At 43.4% G+C, this 13,416-nt stretch overlaps 1 protein-coding gene across 9 annotated transcripts in view; it reads left to right on the top strand.

The window, feature by feature from the left end:
* Positions 1-13,416, top strand: part of atg10 (ATG10 autophagy related 10 homolog (S. cerevisiae)) — a 32,559-nt gene that overhangs the window by 5,691 nt on the left and 13,452 nt on the right. For 3 of the 9 annotated variants that reach the window (XM_072363611.1, XM_072363619.1, XM_072363620.1), the window contains exons 2-5: positions 3,973-4,127; positions 4,222-4,328; positions 4,420-4,548; positions 4,657-4,825. In XM_072363611.1, the coding sequence (XP_072219712.1) occupies positions 4,224-4,328; positions 4,420-4,548; positions 4,657-4,825 (403 nt within the window). In that variant the 5' untranslated portion in view covers positions 3,973-4,127; positions 4,222-4,223. Of the gene's footprint in view, positions 1-3,972; positions 4,128-4,221; positions 4,329-4,400; positions 4,549-4,656; positions 4,826-13,416 lie in introns of all 9 variants that reach the window. The other 6 variants (XM_072363617.1, XM_072363618.1, XM_072363615.1 and 3 more) reach the window with 5 other exon arrangements.

Consider the following 13,416-nt stretch of genomic DNA (forward strand, 5'->3'; position numbering starts at 1 on the left):
CTCTGACCACTGAAGCAAAAACACTCAGTTATATTGCCCTCTTATCAACAATGCATTTTATTGATTAATATAATGGTATTATTTTAATCAAAAGGGAGGAATGTAATGGAAAATTAATTCTTATATGCATTGCATTGAGTGTTACTGTGTATGACCTGCAAATGACCGGGCTGCAAGGTACCACCCTGCCCTGTTTTCTTAAATGATTGAAAAACAGCTTTAATCCCTTTAATGGCTTCAGGCTTCAAAGGGTATTGAAGAACATGGTATCGAAGACAAATCTGTTTCAGATAAAAAAACATGCTTCAAAATGTGATTCTGTGGTAGGAATTAATTCCACAGTTCTTTGACAATGCATTGTACTCAAAAATGTTTTTTGTATGCCGACAATCGTTCAGAAAACATCAAATTTGGATCAGCAGGTGAAAAGGTCCAATCCGTTTCTTTCTGACATGTAGCAACAAACTCTCCCACACCTTGCCATTTCCAATGTGTAGGTTTGGCCAAGGAAATGTGAGGGCGAGTACCACAAACATTAAAAAAATCGAATTGCTCTGGAGTGAGCGACACAGCCAGTGCTGCAGTGTGTGAATTCCAAAATAAAGTAGTTGTACATATTTTTTCACTTCTTCTCATAGTCATTGTCAGGCCCCAAAGAAATGTGTGATGTGCAGTGCAAATCAGCAGGTTGCATGAAATCAGACAGGGGCGAAACTAACGCTTTTGCTTCTTCCACTGGTTGTTGTGAAAAAGGAGAGCTGGGAAGTTTCCACTCATAAGCATATGTAAGTGCCGATGAATCAAACTGCACTGCTGTGAAAACTTTTTCAGGCTGTAACATAACCTTAACACCCTCTGGTGTGGAAGTTAAAATGCCTAATTTACACATGAGATCACGGCCCATCAGGTTAATGGGACACAACTCTGATAACAAAAATGAGTGTTTGAGGGAGAGCCCATTGAGAGTGACACAAGCAATGGGCGTTGTCATTTTCTCCTTCACAACCTGGCCTGATGCAGACATAGAGTAAACATGGTTTCCACTTAACTTTGGAGGACAATCAAACTCCCCTGACGTCACTACTGATGATGTAGCCCCAGAGTCAACCATAAATGTTACCCTTTTCCCCTTAACAATAAGCTGAAAAGTTGGAAAAGCTTTGTAGGCTTCAGATGTTAAATGAACATAAGTTCCTATTTTCTGAGACAAATATCTTTGCTCTAGGACGGAAATAGCATGCAAAACTTTACTACGTGAATCACAGTCGGCAAGCGTTTCTTCACTGCACAGAGCAGGAAAAATGTGTGTGTGTTTTGTGCTATCACCCATTAGTGGAGGCTCCGCTGGCGCGTGACGTCCAGAACCTGCCTCCCACCCTCAGTCAGCCTTTAGCCCAGTTTCATCACCTTTCAGCTGTGGACAGTCCTTCCAGTGTCCAGTCTGGCCACAGTAAAAACAAATATTCGGATCATAGCTCTGGCGTGGCCCATTTCGACCTCCTCTCCCACACGTCCACGTCTTCGACTTCGGCCTCGTCCTCTGTTTACACCAACTGCGTAATACATGGTCATGGCTGCCAAATGCAGCTCCTTTTCACACTTGTCCATTTTGGTTGTCTGACGCGTCTCAATTTGGTTCTGAGCATGGCGAGCATATCGGCGAACGTCAGCCAAACGAGGACCATCCCACGTAAATGTTCTTTACTTCAGTGGCGACATCTGACATGAGGCCTTTAATTATTGCACCGCATGCAATACTCTCCCATGGTCCTGGTTTATTATCCAAATCCGTTGGTCTCTGATGTGCTTGCTGACTTCCTCAAGGATGCGGTGTACAAAATCATCAGTCCCTTCACCGGGTTTCTGTTTGCAGGTGTAAATGTGGGACATATTGATTTTAGTTGGAAATTGAGTGGTGATGGCTTGACACAGTCTTTGGATGGCTGCTTCATATTGAGCGTTATCATTATGTCCTCATTCACTGTTGGTAGGTAGCAGGTCCGTTTGTGGCATACAGGCCTCTATTTTGCAGAGGTCGGTCGGTTTGAAAATTTTTGCCAATATGCGACGCAATTCAACCCAGGTCGGGCGGAATTGTGTGCAGAAATCTCGCAACTCGTCAGCGAAACGGGGTCCAGAATTCTCTGGATCTGGTAAGCATTGTGATGCTTCCATGATGTCAGTCTCAGTCCAGGGTCGATAAACCAGTAATGGTCCAGTGGGACCTGCAACTTTAACCATAGGCATGGTTTGAATCTGGTTTTGTTTTTTCTCACGTTTAGATCTCCGAAGTCCAGATTGTGGGGAAAGGATTTTTGTCACTTGCGTTAAAAGGTCTTGGGCAGGTACGCTGGAGAACCAAACGTCTTCCTTTTCCTCATCATCAGACCTATGTAACTGATGTTGTGAGGATGATGGAATTTCTTCCCGAGGGAGGATGGAAGAAGTCCCTTCTTCCCGAGAGCCAGAGGCTTGTGGCAGGGCTGGCTGTTGTTGCTGCAGGCGTCGTGGAGGGCAGGAGTCCAGGTCTGGATCCGGCACAGCGAGAGCGCTCAGGGTGGGGTAAAGAAGTGCAGAAGGAGAAGAAGTGTTATCAGTGTTTAGCATTTTTCTTTCTTTCTCTTAATACACTTTCTTTTTTCCAACCTTTCTTATATTCCACCAACCATTCCCAATCTTTAAACTTCATTTTCTTTTTTTGCTTCATCTCTTTCTCATATTTGCAAAACTTTTCTTCTAATTTTCTTATTTCTAACATACTAAAAGAACCTTCAGGTGGAAAACCTCAATTTTCTATCCAATATCTCGTCCATTTTACACTCTCTGGACCATATTTCTTTTTCATTTCATCATGCTTAGGTCCCCCGGGAGGGTCAAAAGTCTGAGACCTACTGTTTACCATTCTCGGACTTGGAATGGGGAAATATATTCCTTCACTCAAAGGACGTCTCCAACGAGGACCTTAATCTGTACTCACACTTCTTCGGAGTACTTCAGTCACACTTCTTCGGAGTACTTCAAAAGTTTCACTTACCCGTCACTAATGACACAACCGGGAAACCCTCTTTTATTCAAATAAAAACTAAAACGCAGTCTTATCGCCTCAGACTATCATATTTAAAAAATGATACCAGTGCTGGTATTCAGGAAACAGACCTGCCAGTCCTCTCTCTCCGAAAAGGCCTTGGCGGTATGAGGCTGGAACAGCTACTTCAGTCCAGGCTGGCCATGCACTGCGGTCCGGTCCAGAGACACCAGTCGAGGGATCCTGTTCGTGACGCCAAAATTGTTGTGGAAATTTAGTAATGCACAGAGTCAGTTATTTTCTTCTGAGGAGATAAGAGGCTTTATTAATAATATCTTGCAAGAGAGAACAACAGAATACAGAGTTGCTCTGATTACTGAGGCAAAAACACACAGTTATCTAGCCCGCTCATCACGTCATCTGTCTTTGGGTATAGTTGATTGTTCTTCCATCTTTCCTCCCCAACCATCAGTTGAGGTTACCCAGACACAGTCGTAAATACCAGCCTAACCCTGTCCCCCCCTAAAGTGCAGCTATCTCATTATAACAAGCCCAACATTGTAAAGAGGAATTTAAGAAAACCTTGCAGCTCGGTCATTTGCAGGTCATACACAGTAACACTCAATACAATACATATAAGAATTCATTTTCCATTACAAGTGCCACTTGAAAAATTGATCAGCATCGACCCTCAACTCTCATTGCAGCTCTGCAAATATATCAATTCAGTGGTCATCAGCTGATTGTAGTTATTCCTGAAACTATGTCTTTTAGATGTTGCACAGCCCTGAAACCTCTGTGGTGTCTTTGCGAAATGAATCCGTTTTTTTGCAAATTGCTGAACCTCTACTCATCTTTACTTCTGAGAAAGCCCTCTGTGGTAATGTCTTCATTAATATGAATTCCATCAATCCAACCATTTTCTATATCTGCCTAATCCAATTCAGGGTCACGGGCAGGCAGCGGCCTGTTCCAGCTGCCAGTTATCGAGACACTCTTGATGGGTCGCCAGTTCACTACAGGGCCACACAGAGACAAACGAGACAAACAACTATTCACACTTCACAGACGGAATTAAAATCAGGAACACTATTGCTGTGAGGTGACAGTGCTATCCACCACACCACTATATGTGTAATCAGTTGCTTTCCTTTATGCTTTAAAGTTTCCATTTTACCTTCCATATTTCCTTGCAGAGATGAGCTGGTGTGTGCTGGATGAGGAGAAGTTCCATCAGTGCTGTTGGCTCTTTCTTCAACAGTCAGAGCAGCTCAGAGATGGCTGGAGCTGGGAAGCAGTCCAGGTGAGAGGGTGTGTACTGTCACACTTATAACTGCAGACTGTGCCTGGAAGCCAGCTGAGAGTTTCACCCTAGTTTCCTCTTCTGGCTTCAGGGTTCAAAAGAGGGCTACCTGAGGAAGACTGCTCTCAGGTCAGTCCCTACTGACTGGATCACCACACAGAAACATGAGGGATCTGTTTTGGAATGTCACTGCAGCCTTAAATCGCAGGGAGAGGATAAGGTAACATTTAACATTTTTAATTTAAGTTTTAAGCAGCCACAAATACTAACTGAATAGCCGACAGAGCTGCTGTACATAAGGAATTCCACTGTCTCTATACCCCCACAGTTGGTTGCCTCAGTTGATCCTGACTTCCTCAGGGGTGACATAGAGGATGAAGATGATGGCATCTGTACAGTGTGTGAAGGCAACAGCCTGGTGCTTCAGTATGAGTATCACATCCTGTACTCTTGCAGCTACAGCGCTCCTGTGCTGTATTTTAGAGCCTTCACACTAGGTCAGTTACATATTGGAGGGTCATTGCACATTCATTGCCTACATTTGTGTTATGTTGCCTTGTAAAATGCACAGGTAGAGTTTGATGAGTGATAGTTAACATTTGGTAATCATTTAAAAAGAAAAGTTGTATAGTTTCAATGGTATTATGTGATGGTTTGAAACAAGTCAGCTTAACACTGGTATGCACTGCGTCCATGTAGTTACCATGTCCCATCACTCTACAGCCTAAGTCAAATTAGCTTTCCAAAGCCCAAATAATTCCTGAAATGAAACCTCAGATCCAGATGAGTTGAAGTGGACATCTCAAGAATGCAGAGCAGGTACAAAACTGAGAAAAAGGAGAAGGAGGTTTAAACCATTTAAACCATGAGGATTAATTGAAACCATTGAATTGATTAGTTGGTGTTTTGTGTACAGAGGCTGTAGGTCCTTTGCTGGATGTCATCCCACCTCTGTCTGACCACCTTAAAGGATGTTGAGGCAAACTGTTTTACCAGCATCAGTTGTTTGACCTGTACTGCTGCCTTAAATGTGTGAAAGTACCACTATTGAAAGTACTCTGCTTTCAAATTCTTAAACATCCCTTCGCTTTTCTGGATAAGGTGAAAGTGCCTGTGATGATAAGAACAACAAGATAAAAGACAGTTACAATGATAACGTTGCCTTATTCCAACAGATTCTATGAATATTGCATATTTAGTTGGCTTCTTAGGCTGTAAGAGTAAAATAACCACAGATGAATAATCCTAGAAAAATAACCCCAAACAGACAAGAAAGAAAAGTCTTTTGAATATCCTTACTGTCTTGATTTTATTCTGAGAAGCCAAAGCACTATGACCATCTCGCAAATATACCGTTATTATTTTAAATGCCTCCAGAACAGTTCCAACTCATTTAGAGTTTACATTACTTCAATGTGCTCTGTGGCATCTGTCACCAAGATGTTACGAGCACATCACTGATTTGATTCAATTTCAATTCATCCATCCATTTAATATTATCCATTTATCTGAGGTCTGGGTTGCGGAGGCAACAAGTTCAGGAGAGAAACCCAGACATCCCTCTACCCAGCGACACTCTCTAGGTCCTCCTGGGAAGAGGGAGGTGTTCCAAGGCCGGAAGGGATATATCCCTCCAGCAAGTTCTGGGTCTGCCTCATCCCAGCAGGAGTTTCCCAGAAAACCTCCAAGGGGAGGCAACCACGCGGCATCCTAACAAGATGCCCAACCTACCTCAGCTGATTCTTTTCGATGCGGAGGAGCAGCAGCTCTACTCTGAGTTCGCTCCGGATGGCCAAGCTCTTCACCCTATCTCCAAGGCTAAGCCCAGCCAACCTCCAAAAGAAACCCATTGCAGCTACTTGTATCTGAGATCTTCCTTCGGTCTCTTCCCAGATCTCGTGACCATAGGTGAGGGTTGGAACAAAGATGGACCAGTGAATTGAAAACTTTGCCTTTCGACTCAGCTCCCTCTTCACCACAATAGACTGCAGCAGCTCCCTCGTTACAGCTGACAAAGCTCCAATCTGTCTCTCTATCGCTTGCGCCAACCTGCCATCACTAATGAATAAGATATCCAGATACTTAACTTCTCAGGCTGAGGCAGGGACTCATCCCCAACCTGGAGAGAACATTCCAAAACATACCACCAATGCTGTGCCGCAACCCTTTCAAAACAGAAAAGAGGAGACAACAATCATCGTAACACCATTTAAAGGATACCTGTTGAGACAGGGAAATACAAGTTAATGACCACAATAATGCCAAATGTACATGTCATATGAGAAATTAAACAAAGAGAAAAAGACAGCAAAGTGACATAAGAGCCCCCCCAGCAGTCTAAGCCTATAGCAGCATAACTATGGGATGTTTCAGGGTCACCTCAGCCATCCCTAACTATAAGCTTTATCAAAAAGGAAAGTTTTAAGCCTAATCTTAAAAGTGGAAAGTGAATTCAGTAATTTTCTTCTAAACACACTAAATAGGTCATAAATATATTTCTCAACAATGTGTAAAAAGTATTTCAACCATTTAGGAATTGTGGAGCTAGGCTTCACAAACTGTGTTTCAACATTTCTGTGTCAGGATTTAATGGGCGGGTCTGAAATCAGCACCGGTTTTTAGCATAAACCCGCCCTTGCTGCTGTAGCAGTATAAATACATTCAGCACATTAGCCTCGGTGGTTTTCCCACTTGGTCTCGAGTCTTGAATAGCATAGGATAGCTAGATGGCTAACTAACTAGCCACCTAATTTCATAACTCGTCATGTCTCCTCCTCGTTTGTACATCTTCCCTGGATGCCACAGTGTTGAGGGTAGTGGCTCCATTACTTTATTTAAATTTCCAACTGACAACGGCATCAAGAAAGGGTGGATGGATTTTTTAGGAGCTACTATGGAAAGTTAATAATCACCACTACCACCACCCATCTCTGCAATGTCCACTTTACCCCTGATAGTTTTACCAACTATCACCAGGTAAAGTCTGGATTCCTGAACAGTCCATTGAGGCTGGTCAGGGACCGTACCGACTGTCTCCCTCCCCGGCTTATGTCCAGCAGGTGACATCATCCCCACCACTGGCATTATGTACCCATCAGAGAGTGTAAATAATGTTATGTGCTTACAATACTGTAAATTTTGGCAATTAAATGCATTTTGCTGAATGTGCAAATCCTGAAAGTGATTTTACATGTGCACCCGGTCATGCCCGTGTAATATTAGCATGAACGTAATCATGACATAATTTGGTCTCATTCCCTGAATGTCCATCTGTACATCTGACAGCACAATGATAATCGACAGGTAATACATATTTCTAACTTGCATAAATAGGAGAAAAACATTACTCTTCTGTTGCAGACTGTGAGGCACGAGGTTGTGTATTTTCATTGTCTGACTCAGTGTCAGTGTCTGGCTCTGACGGCTCAGTTGGACTGAGTCACTGCGATGCGGTTGCTAACTCTAGTGTACATTGCTGCTGTTGCTACGTTACACGGAGGCGGCCCCCCTCCCACACATGGACGTGGTTCCAGTGCCTCCAGCAGACACATCCCCACAGTCCTGCAGCTGAGAGTACTGCTCATTTTTACCTGATTTTTGACAACTAATTTCATAAACTTATCGTTATTTTTAATCATTCAAATTTGGCTGGGTGGTTCATAACACTTTCTTCTTTAGTCTGACAAACTTAAAACACATTTATTTTCACTTTACACAATCTTTAAAGGTAGAGGTGTCTGCTTCCTGAACCCAAACTGGCAGCTGGTTCCACAGAGAGGGGCCTGATAACTGAAGGCTCTGCCTCCCATTCTGCTTTTAGAAACTCTGGGAACCACAAGGAAACCTGCAGCCTGAGAGCAAAGTGCTCTGTTGAGGAAATATCCAACTGTGAGATCTTTAAGATATGATGGAGCTCGGTCATTAAGAGCTTTATATGTGACATCAGATAACATCAGATTTGCTGGCTTAACCATAAGCAGTTTTAAATGAATGAGTCTTCAACTGATACTGAAAGCAGTCGACACTGTCGGCAGATCTAATGTTGGCAGGGAGAGCGTTTCATAGTCAGGGGGCAGTGTAGGCAAATGCTCTGTTCCCACAGATTTTCAGGCGGTTGCGTGGGCAGACAACAGGTTCTGGTGACTGGATCTAAGTGTGCGTGAGGTGGTATTTATGTGAATGAGATCTAAGAGGTAAGTGGGTGCTTGTCCATTTTAAATTGAATCCTGTAAATGACTGGAAGCCAGTGTATAGAGCGGAGCAGGGGGTGACATTTATTTGATAGTGAGCAACCTAGCGGCTGCATTCTGGACAGATTGTAAATGGTGAAGGACCGTTTTTTTGAGTGATGAAAACAGAGCGTTACAGTAATCAATGCGGGATGAGATGAAACAATGAATGAGTATCTCCATGTCAGCCTGGGAGACCACGGACCTCAGTTTGCTAATGTTATGGAGGTGGAGGAAACATGATTTTGACAGTGATTTTATGTGTGTGTTGAATGACAGAGAATGATCAAATAGCACCTCTAGATTTCTCACAACAGAACAGACTGAAGATGATAAGGGCCCAAGATTTTAAATTCTATTCTGAATTTAACAGAAACACTCGGTACCTGTCAGCTGCTTCAGGTGATTCCTGGGACAACTAAGCCCAAAAGGCCTCTTTCTTCAGCTCACCTCAATAACGCTGGCGTACACTAGCACCTAGGACCTTTGGTTACCGCTACAACTTTCAGGCCACAACTTTTGGAAGCTGCATCTCTAATGGAGGTCTTGAACATGGTCCATTCAGATTCCCCAACCTCTCCCTGCATGTGGGAAAAAAACTCCTGGAGGTGTGAGTTAAAGACCTCGCAGACAAGGGCCTCCACCAGACGTTCCCAGTTCACCCTCACTACTCATTTGGGCTTACCAGGTCTCTCCGGTAGTAACCCCGCCCAAAAAACAAAAACTTTAACTGAACAAAAACATCAAACTATTACATGTGGTTTGCTGAATATTAGATCTCTCCTTTGGAAGTCTCTGTTAGTGAATGATTTGATCTGTGATCATCCTATTGATATATTTTGTCTTACAGAAACCTGGCTGCAGCAGGAGGATCATGTTAGCATTAATGAATCAACTCCCTCTGACTATTTAAATGTTCATGTTCCTCGAACCACAGGCAGAGGAGGAGGAGTGGCAGCTATCTTCAGATCAGGGTTACTAGACCCAAGATTAGTTTTAGCTCTTTTGAATCTCTGATTCTCAGTTTTTCCCAAAGTGGAAATCACAGAAACCTCTTGTATTTGTTGTTGTGTATCGTCCACCTGGCCCTTATTCTGAGTTTCTGTCTGAATTCTCAGAGTTTTTTATCACAGTTAGTGCTGAGTACAGATAAAGTCCTTGTAGTGGGTGACTTTAATATTCACGTAGATGTTGAAAATGACAGCCTAAATATTAACTTTAATTCTATATTAGACTCTATTGGATATTCTCAAAGTGTTCACAGACCTACTCACTGCCTTAATCATACCCTTGACCTTGTGCTGACTTATGGCATTGAGAGTGAACAGTTAACAGTGTTCCCTCATAACCCTGTCTTGTCTGACCATTTTTTAATAACTTTTTGACTTTACATTACTCGACTGTAAAGCATTTAACCCTTTAGGCACCAGAGGTTTTTTTCTAAAATCCTTGATTTTGACAAATACATTTCAAAAGGCTATATCTTAAAACTTATAAGAGATAGAGACTTTTTGTAAATTAGAAAAATGTTGAGGATGACCCAAAGTTTATGTAGGGAGCACATTTACACACCTAATTTGCACAGTATGACGTCATGGGATGGCGGCCATCTTGGATTCTAGAATTTTTATGAAATTTTCATGTTTCAATGTTGAAATGCAGCCTTCAGGGAAATAGCAAAGAGTAAACCAACACTGTAAAATCTTTCTAATAAATGGCCAAAAAAAATGCACGAGCGATAACCTCACGTTTGCCTGCAGAGGACAAACACCTGCCTACACCTGTATTTTTTCTGACGGCGGCCTTTAGGCCGGGTTCGATCAGAACATACAACACAATCTGGGTGGTCATCAGCCTTATACAGAAAGTGATGTTCTGTGAGTCTCTGTGGCATTCCTCCTGATTACTTCTTCCTCTCTTTATGGCTCTCTTTCCTGGAGTAGCCTTCCAGTAAACCAGTTACCACGTCTTGCACAAAGACCTTCAGAGATTTGTGAGGGGCTGGAGTAGCTGCAGTAAATTATGTGAGCATTCACCATACTTATGCTAAGAATAGCATTGAAAATTCTGTTATAGCTTGCTCTGTGGGGAAAGAGTTAGGTCTTCATTCTTTGATCTGCAGTTTCAACGCAGATCAAAGAATGTTCATGCAGCCGCAGCATGAACTGCGCCGCTACGTTTTTCCCCAGCTCTCCCACTGACACTTCGACCACGTCTGACATGTCCATCAGATTTGTCAAGCTACTGGCTGCGTGATGGCGGACACATTGTGAAGGCACCGTGTCAGAAAGCACTGCGTTCACTTGGCGAGCTCGATAAAAAGACTGGACATCCACATTACTCCCAGCCTCGTTCCCTCCAGTACTACCACGCCTGCTAAGTCCTCGATGCAAATTTCGAACCCCGTGAAACTTTTTCCTCACCACCTACATTTCTGGGCAAAGGATCTGAAGTTGGTGTTTGGTGTAGGGAAACACTTTGTCCGACTGCTGGAGAGGCAGGGACGTGAGGCGCCGGGACTAGCTAACAGCTGACAGTCATCTTCTGAAGGTAGATGTTCCCCTTCAGAATCAGGATTAGCGAATAGAAGACCCAGCGCTTCTTTGCAGGTAAACTTTTTAGTGGACATTGTGCGATTATTGGGAAAAAAAAAACACTTGCTAATGCTGACTATATCGCTCTGCTGCTGTAGCTCAATGGTGCACTCGCTGGTGAAAAACTCATACTGATTCAACTTGTTGTAGCGTGCAAATTTTTCATAGAAGGATGACGTTTTTTGCGTCAGAGGCGAAGTGTGACATGTCTGCCAACCAGAAGTGGAGAGTAGCAACAAACTATGACGTTATTTTTGCCACAATGGGCCGTTTTATTCAACGCGTGATCTTGTCGACTGAAGTTGACCATGGCGCTTAGAGGGTTAAGAAGAAATTTACGCATAGAAAATCGAATAGAAATAGAAAAATACTTTATTCATCCCCCAGTGGGGGAAATTCAAATTAGTCGAGTAGCTCAAATAAATTATACATATTTACAATGATATCATACTAGACAACAATAATAGAACTAAAAATAATTATAATGGTAATAATAATTATAATGATAATAATAATCAATGACTAAATAAATTTGAGAAGAACATGTCAGCAGTCACTGTTAAAAAGCCTTATGGCTGTGGGGACAAAGGACCTCCTGCAGCCTCTCACTGCAGCTGCTCCTCTGACCTGCCAGGATGCTGTGGAGAGGATGTTCATTATTATCCAAAACGGAAAATAATTTCCTCCTCATCCATTGCTCCACCACAGCACTGAGAGGGTCTAGTCTTCTGCCTACAACAGAACTGACCTTTTTAACCAGTTTGTCCAGGCGTCTACAGTTTTTGTCTGTAGTGCAACTCCCCCAGCAGACGACAGTATAGAACAGTGCACTCTCAATGATAGTGTGATAAAACATGCATATCATATCATATCATATCATATCATATCATATCATATCATATCATATCACTACAGACATTGAAGGACCTGAGCCGTCTCAGGAATAAGAGACAGCTCTGGCCCCTCCTGTACACTGCTTCTATGCTGGCAGACCACTCCAGTTTATTATCCAGCACCACCCCCAGGTATTTGGTCTGAACAGTCTATCTCCCCTCCATCAATGCAGACTGACTGATATGGAGTTTTAGATCTCCTGAAGTCCACCACCAGCTCTTTGGTTTTGGTAGTGTTCAGGAGCAAAAAGTTATTTTTGGTCCAGCCATAGAAGGACTCCACAAGGTCCCTGTACTCCTTCTCCTGTCCACCGTGCACACATGCCACAACAGCCGTATCATCAGAATACTTCTGTATGTGGCAGGACTCTGAGTTGTACCTGAAGTCAGATGTGTCCGGAGTGAAAAGAAAAGGAGCCAAAACGATACCCTGCGGAGCCCCAGTCCTGCATTCTAGTGTTCCAGAACCACATCTCCCCATCCTGACATACAGTGGTCTGGCAGTCAAATAGTCTATAATCCACGATGTCAGGGAGGGGGCCATACCCATACCTAGAAGCTTGTCTTTCAGTATGGGAGGCTGTATGGTGTTGAAGGCACTGGAGAAGTCAAAGAACATGATTCTCACATATGAACCAGGCACATCCAGATAAGCATATGACCGATGCAGCATGTACAGAATCGATTCTTCCTGTCACACCGTAATGAAGTGCGGGCCCCGGTGCGGTCACAGAGTCAGGAGAACAAAAACTCTTAGTTCAAACAAAAGTTTATTGGATAACAGAAGATCTCACACAGAGGAAAAACGTGGCCTGGTGAGCAGGGAAGTCGGCCTGCAGAACCGGAACAAAAAACCAAGGTAATCCAAGAACTGAAAATAATCCACAAAACACTAAAGGTCAGGATCCAGGACGTGAACCAAACAGGCATAACAAATACATTAACACACGAGCGAAGAATGGCAGAGAAGACCAGATATTTAAACTAATGGGGCAATCAAAGGAAGATGGAACACAGGTGACTTAAGAACCAGGTGTCACAGCTGTGGCTGCCCTTTAAGAGGGATACATGAAATGTGGGGTGTACCTTAAGGGAGTCTGGGAGCTTAAGGCGCTCAGCCGAGGGATTAATGATTCTGACCACTGGAAAAGGACCAATGAAACGAGGAGCCAGCTTTCGGGAGTCTACCTGCAAAGGCAGGTCCCTGGTGGATAACCACACCATCTGCCCAGGCTGATAATTAGGAGCGGGCGAACGCCGACGGTCCGCCAACCGTCGGTTCCTGGCAGCAGACCTAACTAAAGCAGCCCGAGCCTCCTGCCACACTCTGCGAACCCGTCGCAAGTGTTCCTGTATAGAAGGGACGGACACC

The sequence above is a fragment of the Leuresthes tenuis genome, unplaced genomic scaffold, assembly GCF_036924035.1.
Source record: "Leuresthes tenuis unplaced genomic scaffold, fLeuTen1.0.hap1 SCAF_14, whole genome shotgun sequence".
NCBI classification, from domain to species: domain Eukaryota; kingdom Metazoa; phylum Chordata; class Actinopteri; order Atheriniformes; family Atherinopsidae; genus Leuresthes; species Leuresthes tenuis.